Genomic DNA, 15,452 nt, shown 5'->3' with positions numbered 1-15,452 from the left:
AAAATGGCGCACTGTCCACGATTTTCCGACCATGAAGTCAGGGCACACGAACGTGGTTCTGTTCCTGGATTAATAATGCAACAAACGTGAGTTCAAGTCCCACCATGGAGCGGGGCCCACGGGGAGCATTGGTCACATAATCGTGGGCCCGGGGCCCTCCATTTTCGGGGCATCCATGGATTTAAATGGATGGCACCTCAATGTGTGCGGGCTCTCAATTTTCCAGCCAGAGACCGCAGCGAGTGCCAGACCGGAGGAATCCGCCAAATTGTTTTATTCCACGTCCGTCTGTTCCCCTGCTGCCTTGTGCTCTTGAGCTGAAATCTGTGGACCCAGCAGGACAAGAAGACACTGAAAAAAATAACAATTCCTTCTTCCCCTCCCTCTCCCCCCTCCCCCCACCACCCCAACCTCCCCACCTTTGGTCGACTGACTGTTTTTTTATTTGCTTCTCCGCAGGTTGGAAAGTGGGAGGCGAAGAGGCTGACGATGAAGTACCACGTCTGGCCCCGGTACTACTTGTTCTCCGAGTCGGAGGAGGAAGATGACCACTTGAGCATCGTCACGCTGGAGGAGGCGCCCTTTGTCATCGTGGAGGACGTTGATTCCCTGAGCGGAACGTGCATGAGAAATACCGTGCCCTGCAGGAAACAAGTCAGACCCATGTAGGTTGGGGTCGCCCGGCCCCACTTTGTTTTTTGGAGTATGGAGCGCAGACACGGGAGGGGGGGGGGGGGGGGTGTGAGAACGCAACGGGGCGGAGATTCGTCCCGAGAAGCAGCGCTAAGATGAGGCGGTGCTGAGCATCGGGCAGGGCTGTACGATGAGTGGCCAATTTGCGCTCCTGCCAAGGCGAACCTCTACCCCATTGGACCTCAGGCTGTGGCTCAGTGGGCAGGACTCTCGCCTCTGAGTCAGAAGGTTGTGGGTTCAAGTCCCACTCCAGGGACTTGAGCACAAAAACCTCCAGGCTGACACTCCAGTGCAGTGCTGAGGGAGTGCTACACTGTCCGAGGTGCCGTCTTTCGGATGAGACGTTAAACCGAGGCCCCGTCTGCTCTTTCAAGTGGACGTAAACAATCCCATGGCACTATTTCGAAGAAGAGCAGGGGGATTTATCCCCGCTGTTCTGCCCAATATTTATCCCTCAATCAACATTACAAAAAAAACAGATTATCTGGTCGTTATCACATTACTGTTTGTGGGAGCTTGCTTGTGCGCAAATTAGCTGCCGTGTTCATTGGTTGTAAAGCGCTTTAAGATGTCTGATAGTTGTGAAAGGTGCTACATAAATGCAAGTCTTTCTTTCAGGCTCTGCATTGTGAGGAGGAGCATATTTATATTTAACAAAAGCATCTTTCAATTGGTCCTACATAAAGTATATGACGACATTATTATACAACAGAGGTACTTATGCAATCCAGATTAAATCAAAGGAATTGTAATGCAATTAAATTTTCCATTAGATGCCTCTTGATGTGTCTACTCGAATCACTTATCTCCCTGCAGCCAATGAAGACTATCTGTACAAATGAGAGCTTTGTGTCTTTGGTTGCCCTAATTTTCTCATCAGGTCTATTATCCCTGCAGATAGTAGCGTAGCGCCCATGAATTGCAGAGGCGTCTGCGCCCAGGAACACTTAACAACTGAGAGACTGCTTTACCCAACAGATACATCATAGAAATGTAGCAAATGCTAGATGAGAAAAGACCCTGTTTCATCTAGTTTGCCTTCTACCATCCTGGTAGTCACGTGATACAACGATAATGACATTGCAGACTAATCGTAGCAATCAATCTTTATCAATGGGTCTATAGCTTCAGACATGACACGAGGGAAATCCCCAGCGGTGGAGGGCGTTTCGAACCAGAGGTCCAAAATCACCTGGTCCTCCTCAGGCATGCTACACCTACCACATATCCCAAATCACTCAAATCCCAAAATGTTATATTTCTAAAAGAGATCTCATTTGCATTTGAATGAATCAATACTAACTGCTCACATCGTGTCCCAAGGGAGCCTGTTCCATAGATTGACCTCTCGCTCACTGAAATATTGTTTCTGTAAATGAGTTTCCAATTTACCCCCTGAAATGTATTTGCTTCATGGGTTCTTTGCTTAAGAATTCATAGCAACACATTGCTATTAAGAACTCGTTTTACAATCACACTACACATTACCAGTTCATCCACTAGGCTCACAACTGCATACCTCATCATGGATGGCCTCGACCCAACTGACTGGGTATTATCGAGTCTTGTGAACATCACGTGACTGGTTAAGCTACTCACAATGCTACAAACCTATGACCATACTCACAGGTGCATACATTACACCTCCCTTCAAGTGCAGGCCATTTCCCCTGGTTCTACTATATAGGACAAGGTGAAATAGCTCATCATTATATAGTCCCTTTCGAGTTCTCAAAACAGCAATCATATCAGATGCATTGATCTTACCCATTCTGTCAGATTACAACTCTGAGCTATATTTTCTTCTGCTTGCTGCATTTACTGAGAATAGAAATGTCTAAAATGGGGAACATCGTTTTATGCTCACCGTTATAATGCGGGCTCTCTATACTTTTGGCCGACATGTTGTCTTTTATGATCTGGATGACACGACTGGGATAGCATGCCAGAGAACTAGCAATTGCCCTGTTACCACAGCATGTGCCTCACTGGGCCAATCACCTTGATTTGATGTTCACTCTGCAAGCTGGTAAATGTCACACTGTCAAACCACTGGGTTCAGGCTAAAACTAACAGTTGAATTTATTTGAAAACTGAGATAATTACAGGGAAGAAAAAAACACAGCAAAAAAAAAACTCTGGGTGCGATAGATGGGAATGTCCTTGGAGCCACTGTACTTTTACCATGAATGCAGTGGCAGCTACGTCAAAGGCACTATATAAATGCAAGTTATTGTTGTTGTTGCAGCCCAATTTACGCGCTCCTCCGCAATTGCAGCAAAGTTATGGCGAGAGCAACTCCAAGGAAATTCCCCCACACTATGTGATTCACTCAATACATAAACTGTTTCAAAACTATAATAGAACCTGAATCTTTTCTGAAAACCTTTTATGAACTGAATTTCTGATGGATCGTTATATGGGAATGACTCCACAAATTCCCTTTTTGGCTGCCTTCACTGAACTAAACAATGCAGGGAACCAAAGATCTTAGGACAGATATCCAGATAAATGTTCTTTCCTTTGAGCTGGAGAAGGCTCATTTGAAGAACAAACAGAATCTTTCTCGATATCTCGGCAAACAGGATATTAATCATCTCAAACACTTAAATAGATAAGATGCCAATGTGCTTTTTCTGGTTGTTAGATGGATGCCTTTGCTTCTGACAGCTGATTGGCACAGTGAACATCCTTAATATCTATGGGTACCTGTTGTTGTTGGAGCAAGGAATGGCTTGTTTGCCAGAAAGGTCTGTCAATGGGGTGTCGAGCCAGACAACACTTTAGAAATGGAGAAACAAGGGGCAAAAACAAGGAAATAAATCCAAATGATGGAGTACGTGGAAATGCTGCAGTGGGGAGTCGATTCTGAATTTGGGTCTGAGGTACATTATGATCATCGTTATTATAGGCAGTCCCTCGGCATCAAGGAAGACTTGCTTCCACTCTAAAAATGAGTCCTTAGGTGACTGAACAGTCCAATACGAGAACCACAGTCCCTGTCATAGGTGGGACAGATAGTCGTTGAGGGAAAGGGAGGGTGAGGAGTCTGGTTTGCTGCAGGCTCCTTCCGCTGCCTGCGATTGATTTCTGCATGCTCTCGGCGACGAGACTCGAGGCGCTCGGCGCCCTCCCGGATACACTTCCTCCACTTTGGGCGGTATTTGGCCAGGGACTCCCAGGTGTCAGTGGGCATGTTGCACTTTATCAGGGAAGCTTTGAGAGTGTCCTTGTAATGTTTCCTTTGCCCACCTTTGGCTCGTTTGCCGTGAAGGAGTTCCGAGTAGAGCACTTGCTTTGGGAGTCTTGTGTCTGGCTTGCAAACAGTGTGGCCTGCCCAGCGGAGCTGATCGAGTGTGGTCAGTGCTTCAATGCTGGGGATGTTGGCCTGATCGAGGACGCTAATGTTGGTGCGTCTGTCCTCCCAGGGGATTTGTAGGATCTTGCAGAGTCAGGGTAAGGAGATCCCTACCATTTCTGGAAGAATCGTCGGCAGTTCTTCACCAAACAAGGAACTAATTTGTTTTGTTCTTTATTGCTTCCAGTAACGAGACTGAAGGAGGGATCTATATCAAGCGGTGCTGTAAAGGATTTTGCATTGACATTTTGAAGAAAATTGCAAAGTACGTCAAGTTTACATATGATTTATATCTGGTGACGAATGGAAAACACGGGAAGAAAATCAACGGGACGTGGAATGGCCTCGTCGGAGAAGTAAGTAATTATTGCAAAGCGGAATCACCACTGTTTGGGTGACACCATCAATCACAAGGCCACAGTGCGCCCCCTAGAAGCGGAGTGAGTTAATGCAGGTACAGGAGTGTAGTGGTTATGGCACTGTGCTGGTAACCTAGTGGGCTTGAGCTCAAATCTAATTATTTGTGTGCTGGCATCAGAAGAAAGTGACCATAAAAGTTGCTGGTTTTGTGATTTCAAATTTGATGAGAAACTGACTAAGGTCCAATAATGGCAAGACTGCTTTCTTTAAAAAGACCTTTATAAATGACCTGCTGAGGATTAGTGTCAGCTGTGGCTCAGGAGGTAGAACATTTGCCTCCGAGTCAGAAGGTTGTGGGTTCAAGTCCCACTCCAGGGATTTTGCACATAAATCTAGGCAGACACTCCAGGGGAGCGCTGCACTGTCTTGGAGGTGCCTTCTTTCGGCTGAGATATTAAAGCGAGGCCCCTTCTGCCCTCTCAGGGGGACGTGCAAGGTCCCAGGGCACTATTTCAAAGAAGAGCAGGGGAGTTATCCCCAGTGTCCTGCCCAATATTTATCCCTCAATCAACATCACAAAAAAATATGTTATCTGGTCGGTATCGCGTTGCAGTTTGTGGGAGCTTGCTGTGCGCAAATTGGCTGCCGCGTTTCCCACATTACAACAGTGACTACACTTCAAAAGTACTTAATTGGCTGTAAAGTGCTTTGAGACGGTCGGTAGTCATGAAAGGCACTATATAAATGCAAGTCTTTCTTCCTTTAAGGTAAGGAAACATCTTTAAATGATGTAGAACATACAGTGGTAAAGTGTAGTAGAGAGAGAAGCAAAGCAAAATTCCCAAGAGGGGCTGCCTCACAAATTGTGTAGCATTAGGAACCATGCCCAAGAGGCACTCATGAATTGGCAGCCTGTTTTACACCCCGCCCAATTTTACATTCCGTTTAAGACCAAGACGAGACCTGACAGAGGTCTTCAAAGGTTTGAAGCAGTCCAATGGGGTGGACGTGGAGAAAATGTTTCCATTTGTGGACGTGTCCAGGACAAGGGGATAAAACTATAAGGTTCAAAAAAGGAATGTATGAGGAATGTCTTTCCACAGAGAGTGGTGAGAATGGGGAACTTGCTGCTCCATGCGGTGATTGAAGCAGATATCATTGGTGCATATAAGGGGAGGCTCAATACATGAGGGAGAAAGGGATAGAGGGATATGGGGAGAAGGTGGGAAGAGGTAATTAAAGCAGGAGGAGGCCCGTGTGGAGTATAAACACTGGCATAGACCAGTTGTACCGAATGGCCTGTTTCCATGCTGCAGATTGCAGGTAATGTGTCACTCTAGGCAACAACTCACTTTTGTGTTATGGGTTAGAACACTCCTGCACACACTAATTAATGACACACTGTATTACTGGGTTGAAAGAAAGAACTTTGGGCTAGAAATTCATTCACTTAGCGCCACGCGTTAGTGCCTGAGACGGGCGCCATCGGGCCGCAAAGCACTTACCGCCCAGGTGCCCTGCTGTCAGTACCTCCCGCGAACTTCAGTGGAGGAATAGCAGCGGGGCTAACAGTTAGTGCTACGCACTCCGGCGCCGCCCACTAGGTGGCTTCTGTGAGTGTGCAACGTCCCCGTAGCGCCGCGGCCGCGAACTTGACTGCTTTCGCCTGCCGTCGCGCAGGCGCCACGGAGAAGCTGTCGGGGCGAGATGTCCGAGGGGGAGCAGCTGGCCTTTGATGCTGGACACTGTTGTTTATCTGCCTTGGCTTTTCCTTAACTTTTCGGGTGGTCCAGCTGATCTCCCTTTAGGCACTAAGATGCCGGTTTCCTAGCGCCAGAACCTCAGCAACTCTCCCGTAATAATACCCCAGGAATCAGCGTTAGCGTCCTGAGAGGGGTGTGTAATGCTTCTACTCCCCTCTTGGGGCACTAAAAGCAAATATCCCAGTTTGAGGCGTAAACATCGGCTGAAGTTAGCAACCAGGCAGTGTTACCGCCTCAGACCGTGCGACACCAAATTTTTAGCCCTTCGTGTTTGTATAGCGCCTTATCACGTCTCTCAGAAACACCCGAACATGCTTTACGTGCAATGAGTTGCCAGGTCACCCGGTATCGCGGCAGACCCGAGCCGACGGCGTGCTGCGCGGCATTCCCACTCTGCCCGCAACCTACCGGCAGTATGTTAATGAGGCCCGGCCCTCCAAACGCACCAGGCCTCCCGCTGGCACAACCGGTTGGTCGGTCTGTGCACTCCACCTTCCGGCTGCCCGAGAACCACACAGGGGTTAGAATCTACCCCGCCATCTCCTCCAGCTAACTATGAGAAGGTCACGGGAGTTTCACGAGTCCTATAACGTTATACACTCTGGAGTTTAGATTATAGAAGATGGTGAGATGTACAACTAGAAGAGAATATATGAGTAGGAGGAGGCCATTCAGCCCCTCGGGCCTGTACCTCCATTCAATTAGATCATGGTTGATCTGTATATTAACTTGAGGTGCTCCAAAACTCCGCAGCCTATGTCCTAACTCTCACCAAGTCCCGCTCACCCATCACCCCTGTGCTCGCTGACCTACATTGGCTTCTGGTTAAGCAACGCCTCGATTTCAAAATTCTCACCCTTACTTTCAAATCCCTCCATGCCCTCGCCCCTCCCTATCTCTGTAATCTCCTCCAGCCACACAACCCCCCCACCCCCACCCCCCGAGATATCTGTACTCTTCTAATTCTTCCCTCTTGAGCATCCCTGATTATAATCGCTCCACCATTGGTGGCCGTGCCTTCTGTTGCCTAGGCCCCAAGCTCTGGAACTCCCTGCCTAAACCTCTCCACTTCCCTACCTCTCTTTCCTCCTTCAAGATGCTCCTTGAAACCGACCTCTTTGACCTGCACCAATTTCTACTTATGCAACTCGGTGTCAAATTTTTTATCTCATAATCCTCCTGTGAAGCGCCTTGGGACATTTCACTATGTTAAAGGCGCTATATAAATACAAGTTGTCGTTAACTCCATCTACTCGCCTTTGCTCCATATCCCTTAATACTGTTGCCCAACAAAAATCTATCTCTGTTTTCAATTGACCCCCAGCCTCAACAGCTTTTTGAGGGAGACAGTTCCAGATTTCCACTACCCTTTGTGTGAAGAAGCGTTTCCTGACATCACCCCTGAGCGGCCTAGCTCTAATTTTAATGTTATGGCCCCCAGAGAATGAACCATTTATCCCTAACAGAAAACAGAGAGTCGGGATAAATGGTTCATTCTCTGGTTGGCAACCAGTAACTAGTGGGGTGCTGCAGGGATCAGTGCTGGGAGCCCAACTATTTACAATCTATATTAACGACTTGGAAGAGTGTAAAGTAGCCAAGTTTGTTGACGATACAAAGATGGAAGGAAAGCAATGAGTGAGGAGGACACAAATAATCTGCAAAAGGATATAGACAGGCTAAGTGAGTGGGAAAAAATGTTGTAAAGTGCTAGAAAGTTGGCAGAAAAACCAAAGAGCAAGTTATTATTTAAATGCAGAAAGATTGCAAAGTGCCACAGTACAGCGGGACCTGGGGGTACTTGTGCATGAAACACAAAAGGATAGTATGCAGGTACATCAAGTGATCAGGAAGACCAATGGTATCTTGACCTTTATTGCAAAGGGGATGGAGTATAAATGCAGGGAAGTCTTGCTACAGCTATATAAGTTATTGGTGAGGCCATACCTGGAATACTGCGTGCAGTTTTGGTTTCAATATTTATGAAAGGATATACTTGCTTTGGAGTCAATTCAGAGAAGGTTTCACTAGGTTGATTCCAGGGATGAGAGGGTTGACTTATGAGGAAAGGTTGAGTAAGTTGAGCTTCTACTCATTGGAATTCAGAAGAATGAGAGGTGATCTTATCGAGACATATAAGATTATGAGGGGGCTTGACAGGATGGTTGCAGAGAGGATGTTTCCACTGGTGGGCGAGACTCGAACTTGAGGACATGATCTTAGAATAAGGGGCCGCCCATTTAAAACAGAGATGAGGAGAAATTTCTTCTCTCAGAGGGTTGTGAATCTGTGGAATTCGCTGCCTCAGCGAGCTGTGGAAGCTGGGTCATTGAATAAATTTAAGACAGAAATAGATGGTTTCTTATTCGATAAGGGGATAAGGGGTTATGGGGAGCAGGCAGGGAAGTGGAGCTGAGTCCATGATCAGATCAGCCATGATCTTATTGAATGGCAGAGCAGGCTCGAGTGGCCGTATGGCCTATTCCTGCTCTTATTTCCTATGTTCTTATATTGTTCTAGACTCCTCACTGGAAGAAATAGTTTCTCTCTATCTACACTATCATCTTAAACACCTCAATTAGATCGCCCCTTACTCTTCTATACTCAAGGGAATACAAGCCGGGTCAATGCAACCTGTCCTCATAAATTAACCCTATGGAGATGGGTTGTGCCAACTGCCTGCTTATTGTGGAATGGATTGTGACAACGATACAACTAATGTTTACCTTTGTAAAAGTGCTGTTCTCTGTTGCCAGGTGGTACAGAAGCGGGCACAGATGGCCGTCGGATCCCTGACTATCAATGAAGAACGATCGGAGGTGATCGACTTCTCGGTCCCTTTTATAGAGACTGGGATCAGTGTTATGGTGTCACGGAGCAACGGGACTGTGTCACCCTCTGCGTTTCTGGGTAACTGATTGGCTTTCAGTCTGCGGGTTAAAGTTCAAGGTCCCTTCCTTTTATTTGAGTGGTTAAAGGTCATAGCAGCCTGGGTAACCCCCGTTAGGCACCTGGTTAAGTGGAACGTTCCACTGTAACACCAACTACCCAGAGTACTTCCACATGATATCCGTCCTGTCTTTACCCAATCACTATCAGCCTCAGGGGCTACAGGAACCTCTGAGGAGATAATCATCCTCACATTTACTGTCTATAATTTGGTGACCAGACAATGTCGCTCACAACATTGACCTGAAAGGTGGCCCTATTGTCCGCCAATCAAAAATTGGAATTTCTCCCCTACACTTGCCCCACCCCTCTCCAAATATAGTTCCCTTGCTTGTTCCCAAGACGCACAGCAAGCCCCAACAATCAGGACCGGGTGAACATAGCAACTGGGTAGGCGCCTTCCAGCTTTGGGGCATTCTTCAAACCCAGCTCATAATAATGGAAAAAAGGTATTCACTCCATAATGAGAGTTTAGTTAATTGATTCTATTCTATAATGGGAATTTGGTTGAACCATTCCATTTTATAATGGGGGTTTGGTTGAACCATACTATTTTATAATGGGAGTTTGGTTGAACCATTCCATTTTATAATGGGGGTTTGGTTGAACCATTCCATTTTATAATGGGGGTTTGGTTGATGGCTTCCATTCTATAATGGGAGTTTGGTTGAACCATTCCATTTTATAATGGGAGTTTGGTTGAACCATTCCATTTTATAATGGGGGTTTGGTTGATGGCTTCCATTCTATAATGGGGGTTTGATTGAACCATTCCATTCTATAATGGGGTTTGGTTGTGTTGTGTATCTGTAAAGCATGCACTCCCATGTTCCGCCACCAGGGAGCTCATCCCCTGAAGTCCCAAGGGATCCCGTAAGCCAGCCCCGAAGGCCTGTGTCTCACTCTGGAGTGTCTTATTAAAGACTGAGGTCACTGTTACTTTAACCTCCGTGTGTGCAGCTTCATCTGTGTTAGGAACACAATAACTGGCGACGAGATTACGAATCCATCGCAAAGATGCAGCAAACTGTGGGCATCCTGGAGAAATTCTCGGAGGGTGAGGACTGGGAAGCCTATGTCGAACGGCTAGACCATTACTTTGTAGTCAACGAGCTGGATGGAGAAGGAAGCGCTGCAAAAAGGAGAGCGGTCCTCCTCACATTCTGTGGGGCACCGACCTACAGACTCATGAAGAATCTTCTGGCTCCGGTGAAACCCACAGATAAGTCATATGAGGAGCTGTGTACACTGGTTTGGGAGCATCTTAACCCGAGGGAGAGTGTGCTGATGGCGAGGTATCGGTTCTACAGGTGCCAGCGATCTGAAGGTCAGGAAGTGGCGAGCTACGTCGCCGAGCTAAGGCGACTTGCAGGACAATGTGAGTTTGATGGCTACCTGGAGCAAATACTCAGAGACTTTTTTGTACTGAGCATTGGCCACGAGACCATCTTACGAAAACTTTTGGCTGTAGAGACACCGACCCTCAGTAAGGCCATTGCGATAGCACAGGCGTTTATGTCCACCAGTGATAACACCAAACAAATCTCTCAGCACACAAGTGCTAGCAATGTTCATAAATTAACTGGAATGGTGTTTGTGAGCAGAAATGTACAGGGCAGAAACCACGAGTCTGCAACTGCCGGCAGACCTCAGGTGACCCAGATGACTCAGAGTCCCCAACAAAGGATGAATGCAAGGCAATTCACACCTTGTTGGTGTTTTGGAGGCTTCCACTCAGCCTATTCATGCCGCTTCAAAGGGTATGTTTGCAAGAGCTGTGAAACAATGGGACACCTACAACGAGCTTGAAAACGAGCTGCAAGCTCTGCAAAACCTGCTAACCACCACATGGCAGAGGAAGATCGATCCATGGTGGATCAAAGCAATTTCGAGCCTCAGAGAGAGGAGGCAGATGCTGGAGTACACGGGGTGCATACATTTTCGACGAAATGTCCACCTATAATGCTAAATGTAAAATTGAATGGCTTACCCGTAGCCATGGAACTGGACACTGGCGCCAGCCAATCCATCATGAGTAAAAAGATGTTTGAGAGACTGAGGTGCAACAAGGCATTCACACCAGCCCTGAGCCCCATCCACACAAAACTGAGAACGTACACCAAAGAGCTTATCACTGTCCTGGGCAGTGCCATGGTCAAGGTCATTTACGAGGGCACGGTGCACGAACTGCCACTCTGGATTGTCCCGGGCGATGGCCCCACACTGCTTGGAAGGAGCTGGCTGGGCAAAATCCGCTGGAACTGGGAAGAAATCCGAGCGCTATCATATGTCGATGAGGCCTCATGTACCCAGGTTCTTAACAAATGTCCTTCCGTTTTTGAGCCAGGCATTGGAAACTTTTCCGGGGTGAAGGTACGGATCCACTTGGTCCCAGAGGCACGACCCATTCACCACAAGGTGCGCGCGGTACCTCACATGATGAGGGAGAGAGTGGAAATCGAGCTGGACAGGCTGCAATGCGAGGGCATCATCTCCCCAGTGGAATTCAGCGAGTGGGCCAGCCTGATTGTTCCAGTACTCAAAAGTGATGGCACGGTCAGGATTTGCGGTGATTATAAAGTAACTATTAATCGTTTCTCGCTGCAGGACCAATACCCGCCACCGAAGGCAGACGACCTAATTGTGACGCTGGCAGGAGGCAAGACGTTCACCAAGCTCGACCTGACTTCGGCCTACATGACGCAGGAGCTGGAAGAGTCTTTGAAGGGCCTCACCTGCATCAACACGCACAAGGGACTGTTCATCTACAACAGATGCCCGTTTGGAATTCGGTCAGCTGCAGCGATCTTCCAGAGCAACATGGAGAACCTACTCAAGTCGGTACCACACGGTGGTCTTTCAGGACAACATATTGGTCACGGGTCGGGACACCGTCAAGCACCTACAAAACCTGGAGGGGGTTTTCCAGCGACTGGATCGCGTAGGGCTGCGGCTGAAGAGGGCGAAATGCGTCTTCATAGCAAATGAAGTGGAGTTTTTGGGGAGAAAGATCGCGGCGGACGGCATTTGGCCCACAAACGCCAATTCAGAGGCTATCAGGAACGCACCCAGGCCACAGAATCTCACGGAGCTGCGGTTGTTCCTGGGACTCCTCAACTATTTTGGTAACTTCCTACCGGGGTTAAGCACCCTCTTAGAGCCCCTACATGTGTTATTGCGCAAAGGTGAGAACTGGGTATGGGGAATAAACCAAGTAATTGCTTTTGAGAAAGCCAGAAACATTTTATGCTCCAACAAGCTGCTTATATTGTATAACCCGTGTAAAAGACTTGTGCTAGCATGTGACGCGTCGTCGTACGGAGTCGGGTGTGTTTTACAACAAGCTAACGTTGCGGGGAAGTTGCAACCTGTCGCCTATGCTTCCAGGAGCTTGTCTAAGACCGAGAGGGCCTACAGCATGATTGAGAAAGAGGCATTAGCGTGTGTGTTCGGGGTAAAGAAAATGCATCAGTACCTGTTTGGCCTCAAATTGAGCTGGAAACCGATCACAAGCCCCTCACATCCCTGTTCGCTGAAAACAAGGGGATAAATACTAATGCCTCAGCCCGCATACAAAGGTGGGCACTCGCACTATCAGCATATATCTATACCATCCGCCATAGGCCAGGCACCGAGAACTGTGCGGATGCTCTCAGTCGGCTACCATTGCCCACCACGGGGGTGGAAATGGCGCAGCCTGCAAACTTGATGATGGCGCAGCCCGCAGACTTGTTGATGGTCATGGAAGCATTTGAAAATGATAAATCACCTGTCACGGCCTGCCAGATTAGGGCTTGGACCAGCCAAGATCCTCTGCTGTTCCTAGTAAAAAACTGTGCACTGCATGGGAGCTGGGCGAGCATCCCCGTTGAAATGCAAGAGCTAATCAAGCCGTTCCAGTAGCGAAAGGATGCGCTGTCCATTCAGGCAGACTGGCTGTTGTGGGGTAACCGCGTAGTGCTACCAAAAAAGGGCAGGAAGACGTTCATCTCGGATCTCCACAGCACACACCCGGGTATAGTAATGAGGAAAGCAATAGCCAGATCCCATGTGTGGTGGCTCGATATCGACTCTGACTGCGAGTCCTGTGTACGGCAATGCAGCGTATGTGCTCAGTTGAGCAACGCGCCCAGAGAAGCACCACTAAGTTTGTGGTCCTGGCCCTCCAGACCATGGTCGAGGATCCATGTCGACCATGCGGGCCCGTTTCTTGGTAAAATGTTCCTGGTTGTGGTGGATGCTTTTTCAAAATGGATTGAATGTGAAATAATGTCGGGAAGCACCGCCACCGCCACCATTGAAAGCCTGAGGGCCATGTTTGTAACCCACAGCCTGCCTGACATACTGGTCAGTGACAATGGGCATGTTTCACCAGTGCCGAATTTAAAGAATTCATGACCCGCAATGGGATCAAACATGTCACCTCGGCCCCGTTTAAACCAGCCTCCAATGGGCAGGCAGAGTGGGGAATACAAACCATCAAACAGAGCCTCAAACAAGTCACAGAAGGCTCACTCCAAACCCGCCTGTCCCGAGTACTGCTCAGCTACCACACGAGACCCCACTCGCTCACAGGGGTGCCCCCGGCTGAGCTACTCATGAAAAGGACACTTAAAACCAGACTCTCGCTGGTTCACCCCAACCTGCATGATCAGGTAGAGAGCAGGCGGTAGCAACAAAATGTAAACGATGGTCGTGCCACTGTGTCACGGGAAATTGATCTGAATGACCCTGTGTATGTGCTAAACTATGGACATGGTCCCAAGTGGATCACGGGCACGGTGATAGCTGAAGAAAGAAATAGGGTATGTGTAGTCAAACTAGACAATGGACAAATTTGCAGAAAGCACCTGGACCAAACGAGGCTGTGGTTCACACACTGCCCTGAACAACCCATAGCAGACACCACCTTTTTCGAGCCCACAACACACACCCAAAGGCTCAACGGCATCACGCCGGACCAGGAAATTGAACCCATCACGCCCAACAGCCCAGCAAGGCCAGGATCACCTAGCAGCCCTGCAGGGCCAACAACACGCCAGCCCAGCGAGGGCACAGCCAACACACCAGAACAGACATTTGTATCGAGGCGGTCCACCAGGGAAAGAAAGGCTCCCGACCGCATCACCTTGTAAATAGTTTTCACTTTGACTTTGGCGGGAGGAGTGATGTTGTGTATCTGTAAAGCATGCACTCCCATGTTCCGCCACCAGGGAGCTCATCCCCTGAAGTCCCAAAGGATCCCAGCATCCCTTGGGAGCACTGTATATAAGCCGGCCACTAAGGCCTTTCATCACTCTGGAGTGTCTTATTAAAGATTGAGGTCACTGTTACTTTAACCTCCCTGTGTGCAGTTTCATCTGTGTTAGGAACACAATCGGTTGAACCATTCCATTTTATAATGGGGGTTTGGTTGAACCATTCCATTCTATAATGGGGGTTTGGTTCAACCATTCCATTCTATAATGGGGGGTTTGGTTGATGGCTTCCATTCTCTAATGGGGGTTTGGTTGAACCATTCCATTGTATAATGGGGGTTTGGCTGGTGGATTCCATTCTATAATGGGGGTTTGGTTGATGGATTCCATTCTCTAATGGGGGTTTGGCTGGTGGATTCCATTCTATAATGGGGGTTTGGCTGGTGGATTCCATTCTCTAATGGGGGTTTGGTTGAACCATTCCATTGTATAATGGGGGTTTGGCTGATGGATTCCATTCTATAATGGGGGTTTGGTTGAACCATTCTATTGTATAATGGGGGTTTGGCTGATGGATTCCATTCTATAAAGAGATGTGCAGTAAATGCTAGTCTTGCTATCAACTTCAATGTCCTGAGAATGATTTTTTTTTAACTCAAACTTCTCTCGGCTCCATGCAACCATCCTTCCCCTCAGTAAAGTCTCCGCATTCTCTTTTAAGACCTGACTCATGTTTGGATGGTAAAAGATTTCGAAGTGTGCTGATTGGGCATTCATTCGCTCAGCGGTGGTCACTGCTGAGCTTCCAGTGACTGCTCTGTCTTAGTGGGGAGGGAGGGTTAAGGTCTGAAGTGGCGAGGCTATGGACTCTAACACGTTATTATTTTTCAAACCCACAGAGCCATTCAGCGCAGATGTCTGGGTGATGATGTTCGTGATGCTCCTGATTGTCTCGGCTGTCGCAGTTTTTGTCTTTGAGTACTTCAGCCCCGTGGGATACAACCGGTGCCTGGCCGATGGAAGGGGTAAACTGCTGCATCTGTGCCATTCACCGCTGACCTGTCCCCTTGTTCTCTATATAGGAAACATTCAGTTGTACTTGATCAGAAACCTGCCTAACCCAATCGCAGA

At 48.0% G+C, this 15,452-nt stretch overlaps 1 protein-coding gene across 1 annotated transcript in view; it reads left to right on the top strand.

Moving 5' to 3' along the window:
* Positions 1-15,452, top strand: part of LOC139229981 (glutamate receptor ionotropic, NMDA 2B-like) — a 1,420,117-nt gene that overhangs the window by 1,379,346 nt on the left and 25,319 nt on the right. Inside the window, exons 6-9 of the mRNA XM_070861679.1 lie at positions 460-665; positions 4,239-4,407; positions 8,931-9,084; positions 15,221-15,346. Of these exons, the coding sequence (XP_070717780.1) occupies positions 460-665; positions 4,239-4,407; positions 8,931-9,084; positions 15,221-15,346 (655 nt within the window). The remainder of the gene's footprint in view (positions 1-459; positions 666-4,238; positions 4,408-8,930; positions 9,085-15,220; positions 15,347-15,452) is intronic.

This window comes from Pristiophorus japonicus, chromosome 19, assembly GCF_044704955.1.
Source record: "Pristiophorus japonicus isolate sPriJap1 chromosome 19, sPriJap1.hap1, whole genome shotgun sequence".
Lineage (NCBI taxonomy): Eukaryota > Metazoa > Chordata > Chondrichthyes > Pristiophoridae > Pristiophorus > Pristiophorus japonicus.
Note: the sequence above shows the minus strand (reverse complement) of the source record. Positions and strands in the feature narration are given on the sequence as shown.